The sequence below is a fragment of the Rhinopithecus roxellana genome, chromosome 5 (genome assembly GCF_007565055.1).
Source record: "Rhinopithecus roxellana isolate Shanxi Qingling chromosome 5, ASM756505v1, whole genome shotgun sequence".
In the NCBI taxonomy this organism is placed as follows: domain Eukaryota; kingdom Metazoa; phylum Chordata; class Mammalia; order Primates; family Cercopithecidae; genus Rhinopithecus; species Rhinopithecus roxellana.
The window spans coordinates 59,637,068-59,643,681 of NC_044553.1; the positions used below are offsets into that span (position 1 = coordinate 59,637,068).

Sequence of the window (6,614 nt, forward strand, 5' to 3'; positions counted from 1 at the left end):
TTGTGGGCCAAAACAGCTCTGAGGAGCTCCAACTCGAAGCAGTTGAACACTTAGATTTAAACATTCTCCCAGGAACAGTGTGTGAAGCGAAAAAGCGGTGAGGAAAGGACCCTGGAGATCACCAACATTTAGGGGTGGAGGTGAACAGATGAGAAGAGAGAGGCAGAGGTGCAGGAAGAGAAGCCAGGATGGGGGTGTCAAGTATAAAGAAGTGGGTAGCGTCAAATGCTTCGGAGGTTAGAGAAAATGACAGGAAACTCCACCTGTTAGATTTGACATATAGAAGGGTGTGGCCAGGGTGAGGTCAGAGGAGTAGTGAAGGTGCGGGTTTCTGGCTGTTAGAGAAACCTCTTCCACTAACTACACTACATTTTGAGTTGCCAACTGGCATGGTCCTCCCCCACTATTTCACATGCACGCTACAGTCGCGCGTGCGCACTCGTACACACCAGGTGGCTAACAGGTACGAGGCGTTTCCGGACAGCCAACGCAGAGCCCCCGCGCACGCGCCTCCGAGCCGGCCTCCTCCGCCGCAAGTCCCTCCCCAAGCCTGCAGAGGGCGCTGCGTTTCGGTGAGCCGGGAGGTGGCGCCGCTCTAGCCAGCGCCTGGGCTCTGTGGCGGGCGCCGCAGCTCCGCATCCCCCGCGCCTCCTCCCAGCGCAGGTGGGTCCGCCCGCGGGGGGCGGTGGTGCCCGGGAGCCGTGGGACTGGCGGGGAGCGGTAACCTTTGGGGCGCAGAGTGGTCCCTAACGTCCAGGTGCCCCGGCTCGGGCTCTGGCCCGGGCGAATCGGGCTGTAGGAAGGGCCATACGGATGGAAGTTCTAGTCCGGGTGTTCGCTTCTTGCTGAACGTGCAAAGCCTGTCCCAGGACCTCTTTACACCCTGGGGGTCTCTGCCCAGGCACGCTTGCTGCTTCCGGGACACCGCTGTGGGCGGAGCTAGTAGGGGCGGGGCTACATGATTGACACCTCTCTCCTCAGACTTCGAGGGCTACCACTGGACCCTTCCCCTGTCTTGAACCCTGAGCCGGCACCATGGTGAGAACCCTGAGCCCAGCCCTTCATCTCCGCACGCCCGCGCCCTCACCCGCAGTGGCCGTGCACTTGGTTGCCCCGTATGAACCTAGGGCTCCACAGTGTGGGGCTTTTGCAGGTCAGCTCCTGCAAGACAACCTGCACTCTTCCAACCCGTTCATCCTTATAGCACGGACGCCTGAAGGTGAAGACGTCAGAAGAGCAGGCGGAGGCCAAAAGATTAGAACGAGAGCAGAAGCTGAAGCTATACCAGTCAGCCACCCAGGCCGTCTTCCAGAAGGTGGGGCCCTCAGAGGTAGCCCCAACCCCAAGTAGCTCCTTTAGTACAGTATAGAGGCCAAGAGCTGGTCCCTAGAGTCAGACTGCCTAGATCCAGTTCTGGGTTCTCTCACTTATAACTGTATGACTTTGGGCAAGTTGCTGGATCTCTTTGGGCCTCAGTTTGCACATCTGTAAAATGGGGCTAATAATTGCACCTACTGCATAAGGCTGTTGTGAAGATTAAATGAGAGAATACCTGTAAGGCCATAAAGCATGGTTCATAGTACCTGTTGTATAATGTGGGATTCACAGAATATTGGGTGGTTTTAAGTTTACATTATTTAGTCCTGTAGTGGGAAAATGATATGATCTCTGACCCTGCCACCTATCTTCTCAGCGCCAGGCTGGTGAGCTGGATGAGTCAGTGCTGGAACTGACAAGCCAGATTCTGGGAGCCAACCCTGATTTTGCCACCCTCTGGAACTGCCGACGAGAGGTGCTCCAGCAGCTGGAGACTCAGAAGTGCGTAGGGATTCAGGATCTCAGAAGACTGCCCTGGCCCTGTGCCTACACTGCGTGGGTCCAGGGGTGGAGGAGAAATGGGGCAGCCAGTGGCATAGATGGAGGACAGTAGGGGGCTGGGTGCAGAAAGTGAGGGGTGAGCTGAGGTTGAGTGTAGGAGAGCCCTGACCCCCCTTCCCTTTGGGCTACAGGTCTCCTGAAGAGTTGGCTGCTCTGGTGAAGGCAGAACTGGGCTTCCTGGAGAGCTGCTTGCGGGTGAACCCCAAGTCTTATGGCACCTGGCACCACCGATGCTGGCTGCTAGGCCGCCTGCCTGAGCCCAACTGGGCCCGAGAGCTGGAGCTCTGTGCCCGCTTCCTGGAGGTGGATGAGCGGAACTGTACGTGCCTGCAGATTCTGTCCCCACAGCCCTCACCTGCCCACATTCTGGTACTGGGGCCTCAGTAAGACCCAGAATGGGGAGGGATATCCAGGATGGGTCCACTGAGCTGGTGCTGAAAGGGATGTTGGAGCCAAATGCCTCCTCTTTGGAGTGCACTGAAGTGTTTCTAGGGGTTCTCTGAGGGGACTCTAGGGGTCCCAGCCAGGTAGCTCCTTTTGCCCTGCCTCTAAGATATGCTGTCACCTCTTCCCTCCAGTTCACTGCTGGGACTATCGGCGGTTTGTGGCCACACAGGCAGCCGTGCCCCCTGCAGAAGAGCTAGCCTTCACTGACAGCCTCATCACCCAAAACTTCTCCAACTACTCGTCCTGGCATTACCGCTCCTGTCTCTTGCCCCAGCTGCATCCCCAGCCGGATTCTGGACCACAGGGGCGCCTCCCTGAGGATGTGCTGCTCAAAGGTAAGCAGGGTCAGGGGTCCTCCTTCCTACAAAAGGGAGAACTCTGCAGTGCCACCCTTCTAGTCCCCATGCCTGACCCTGTTCCTGAACCTGTCACTCAGGTTTATTGAGCACCTACTTCATGCCTGGCTCCAGGGGTGCCTAAGAATCAGTCCCTGACTGCAGGGAGCTCAAGTGTCTGATGGGGAAGATAAAACTAACATACGTAGCCCCTGTGCAAGGACAGCATATAAGTGACACTGGGGGCTGGAAGTACTCCAAGGAGAGGGGGTAGGGTGTTGGAGTGGCCAGGAGCCCACCAGTGTCCTGACCACAGTCCCGTGCCTCCCGGAACCCTGCAGAGCTGGAGCTGGTGCAGAATGCCTTCTTCACTGACCCCAATGATCAGAGTGCCTGGTTTTATCACCGTTGGCTCCTAGGCCGAGGTAAGCACTGAGGAAAGGGGCTGGGTGTTTAGGGCTTAGTAGGAATGGGAGAGGGTTTAAGGAAATCTGACACTGTGTCTCCCTGCAGCTGACCCCCAGGATGCACTGCGCTGCCTGCATGTGAGCCGGGATGAGGCCTGTCTGACTGTCTCCTTCTCTCGGCCCCTCCTAGTGAGTCCTGCAGCTTTTGTCAAGAGCACTGTGGGATTGTGGGCCTGGTGCTGATGGGGCTGAAGTCTGTCTTTGTCCTTTGTGCCAGGTGGGCTCCAGGATGGAGATCTTGCTGCTCATGGTTGATGATTCTCCCCTGATTGTGGAGTGGAGGACCCCAGATGGCAGGAACCGGCCCAGCCATGTCTGGGTATCCCAGGATTGGTGGGGCAGAAGTGGGATCTGGGGCAGGGCTGGGTGGGACAGTCAAAAAAGTAGTTAGGCCGGGGCATTTCCTTGACCCAGTACTCCCAGCTCTGTGACCTGCCTGCTGCCTCCCTCAACGACCAATTGCCCCAACATACATTTCGCGTCATTTGGACAGCAGGTGATGTCCAGAAAGAATGCGTGCTTTTAAAAGGTGATGGAACCTGCAGCCTCCACCCCTTGCAGCAGTCCCCATCACTCTTTTCCTCTCCAGGGTGCACCCTTCAACCATCTACTCTTTCCCCAGGCCGCCAGGAGGGCTGGTGCCGGGACTCCACCACGGATGAGCAGCTATTCAGGTGGTGATAGGGAAGCACAAAACAAGGAGAAGGGCTCTGGACTCTGGGCATTAGGCAGCCAGGGCAGGAGGTTGGGGCCTCAAGGAGCTGTTTCAGTCTAGATACTGGGGATGTTGACCAGTGCTTCAGGGCTGCGGGTCTCAACACCTCCCTACCCTGCCCACCCTCAGGTGTGAGCTGTCAGTGGAGAAGTCCACAGTGCTGCAGTCTGAGCTGGAATCCTGTAAGGAGCTGCAGGAGCTAGAGCCTGAGAATAAATGTGAGGCCCCATTCCATGAGAGTCTGCTCCCAGAGCCTGCTGAGGGAGCCCCTTTCCAGTGTGGCCCTGAGAGGACAGCAGGAGGGCCCCAGGAGGGTGGGAGCAGAGGAGGATCCAGGAGAAACCCTCCTTTTCCCCGCCCTCTCCTCAGGGTGCCTGCTTACCATCATCCTGCTGATGCGGGCACTGGACCCCCTGCTGTATGAGAAGGAGACCCTGCAGTACTTCCAGACCCTCAAGGCAAGTTGGGCCGCAGAACAGGCCAGGGGGAGGCCCAGCAGGCAGGAGGCAGGCGGCTGACATGCATACCCTGCCCACCCCATCCACTCCAGGCCGTGGACCCCATGCGGGCAGCCTATCTGGATGACCTGCGCAGCAAGTTCTTGCTGGAGAATAGCGTGCTCAAGATGGAGTATGCCGAGGTGCGTGTGCTGCACCTGGCTCACAAGGTATGAGCTACCACGCACGCCTTCCCCTGGCCCTCATCCTGCTGGCCTCCCCACATCCCTGACTTTGCCCCCAGTCTCAGGTGCCTTCGTGGACTTCCTCCCAATCAAGATAGAGTTCATCCCTCCCTCCCAGCTTTCTCCTCTTCCAGGCCTTTCTGTCACTCAGCCAATTCTTCTTCTTGTCACTCACTTTCAAATCCTGAGTCACCAGGACCTCCTTGTGTTGCTTCTTCCCCAGGCTGGTCACAGCTTCATCTTCCTTCAGAATGACCCCTAGCCCACTCCTCCCACACATTCCAGCACATCTCACCCTGGAGCAACCCCCAATACCTGAAGGCCAAATACTTTCCAGAGATTCCTGAGAAGTTGTCCAGGCTCCACTTTTCCTAGTCCTTCCCAACACATTAGTTTTATCACATCACCACAGCCCACCTCCATTCCTGCCAAACTCATCTCTGCCTCATCAGGACCAGTCCCCATGGGGGACCAGTCTTTGTTTACCCAGCACCCTCCACTGGCCCCTGTACCTCTGAACTCCAGGCCTCCTCCTCCTCACCCACCCCACTGGTTACCCCACTCACAGCACTCACTGTCCCATGTCATGTACTGCTGTGGACTGTAAGGTCAGCTTTCCATGTGCTCCCATCCTCTCCTTGGCTGTGGTCCCCAAGGGTCTGTGGGGCACAGAGGGCATGTGCCTAATAAACGCTGGCTGAGGACCCTCTCCCAGGTCTCCTGGGAAGCCCATCACCTCCTTCCTCCCTTCACCCCCCAGGATCTGACAGTGCTCTGCCATCTGGAACAGCTGCTCTTGGTCACCCATCTTGACCTGTCACACAATCGTCTCCGAACCCTGCCACCTGCACTGGCTGCCCTGCGCTGCCTTGAGGTAAAGTACCCATGTCTCTATCCCTGTCATGGGTGGTTCTTTTCCTCTTCCTCTACCTCAGAAGTCTGCCCATCCTACAAAGAGATGTGCAGGACCTTCCACCTCAAACAGGTAACTGCGTGCCTTCCACCTCCATCACGCAGCCTGACCCCGTGAGCCCCTCTGAGCTCCTCAGTTGCTAACCATCCCCGGCTAACAACACCTGTCCTGCCTCCCTGCCCACTCTGCCCCCAGGTGCTGCAGGCCAGTGATAATGCCATAGAGTCCCTGGATGGCGTCACCAACCTACCCCGGCTGCAAGAGCTGCTACTGTGCAACAACCGTATCCTTCCTTCTGGGTGCCTTTCAGACAGTGGGTAAGGTGAGGTGCCATCCTGGGGAGGGACAGACAGCAGGCAGGGTATGTGCCACCCTCTGGCAGGGCAGGAGACGGGGCTCTGTAGTGTGAGTTGAAGGGGGAGAGCCTGGGGCTGTTGGGCTATCACTGACTTGCACTGGTGGAGTTTGGTAGAGTGTAAGTGACTTTCTTAAATCAGAGTTCACAAATGGGCAGCCTGTAGCTGTTCTTCAGGTCCATGTAGTTTTTTGAAAATCAGGAAGTTTCATACTTTAAAAAACTTCTAGAGTTCTGATTCCCCTCTTAAAAATTGGAAGTTAGAGCAACCTTACACTGGTATCTTCACTCAGCAGCCCTTGGTCATTGCTGAATAGTAAATGTCTCTTTGGACCAGGCTGGATTTCCACCTTATCATACCCTGCACCACTCCCTGATACTACACCAGTCTGCTTGGGGTGTTGCGGCTCATTCTTTCTTGGCTGACCCTGTGGGCAGATGTTTGCAGTCCCTGCCTGGAGCCTGACTCCCTCCAGGGAGCACATGAGATGCCCATCAAACAGACTTCCAGGCAACAGTCCCCAGCTCTTGAGGGTACACAGGAGCAAATGAATGGGGAGGAACCTGCCAAGCTTTCCTTGACTCTCCTGCACAAGGCCTCCAGCAACCTGCAGCGCTCCAGCCTCTTGCCTCCTGCCCCAGGCTGGTCCTCCTCAACCTGCAGGGTAACCCGCTGTGCCAAGCGATGGGCATCTTGGAGCACCTGGCTGAACTGCTGCCTTCAGTTAGCAGCGTCCTCACCTAAGAGGCCCTGCCCCCTACCCTTGCCCTTTAATTTATTGGGACTGAATAAAGAATGGAGAGGCCCTCTCAGGCTACCAA

General features: G+C 56.8%; 1 protein-coding gene across 2 annotated transcripts; it reads left to right on the forward strand.

Moving 5' to 3' along the window:
* Positions 1 to 522: 522 nt before the first annotated feature.
* Positions 523 to 6,614, forward strand: RABGGTA (Rab geranylgeranyltransferase subunit alpha). 2 transcript variants are annotated; one of them, XM_010363732.1, is made up of 17 exons: positions 523 to 663; positions 982 to 1,038; positions 1,205 to 1,315; positions 1,694 to 1,818; positions 2,010 to 2,197; positions 2,457 to 2,660; positions 3,002 to 3,085; positions 3,174 to 3,256; positions 3,345 to 3,446; positions 3,551 to 3,656; positions 3,750 to 3,801; positions 3,972 to 4,060; positions 4,212 to 4,300; positions 4,393 to 4,509; positions 5,285 to 5,398; positions 5,633 to 5,720; positions 6,389 to 6,614. In XM_010363732.1, exons 2-17 carry the CDS (start codon positions 1,036 to 1,038, stop codon positions 6,535 to 6,537), a joined length of 1,704 nt encoding a protein of 567 aa, XP_010362034.1. In that variant the 5' UTR covers positions 523 to 663; positions 982 to 1,035; the 3' UTR covers positions 6,538 to 6,614. The 2 variants fall into 2 exon arrangements, with proteins under 2 accessions (XP_010362034.1, XP_010362033.1); XM_010363731.1 differs by having other exon boundaries at positions 3,551 to 3,801.

Excerpts from the sequence above, each read along its gene's own strand:
- RABGGTA (XM_010363731.1), top strand. Across the intron at positions 2,198-2,456 it reads GGAGGTGGATGAGCGGAACT|TTCACTGCTGGGACTATCGG; the intron begins GTACGTGCCTGC and ends TCTTCCCTCCAG. Across the intron at positions 3,447-3,550 it reads ACCGGCCCAGCCATGTCTGG|CTCTGTGACCTGCCTGCTGC; the intron begins GTATCCCAGGAT and ends CAGTACTCCCAG.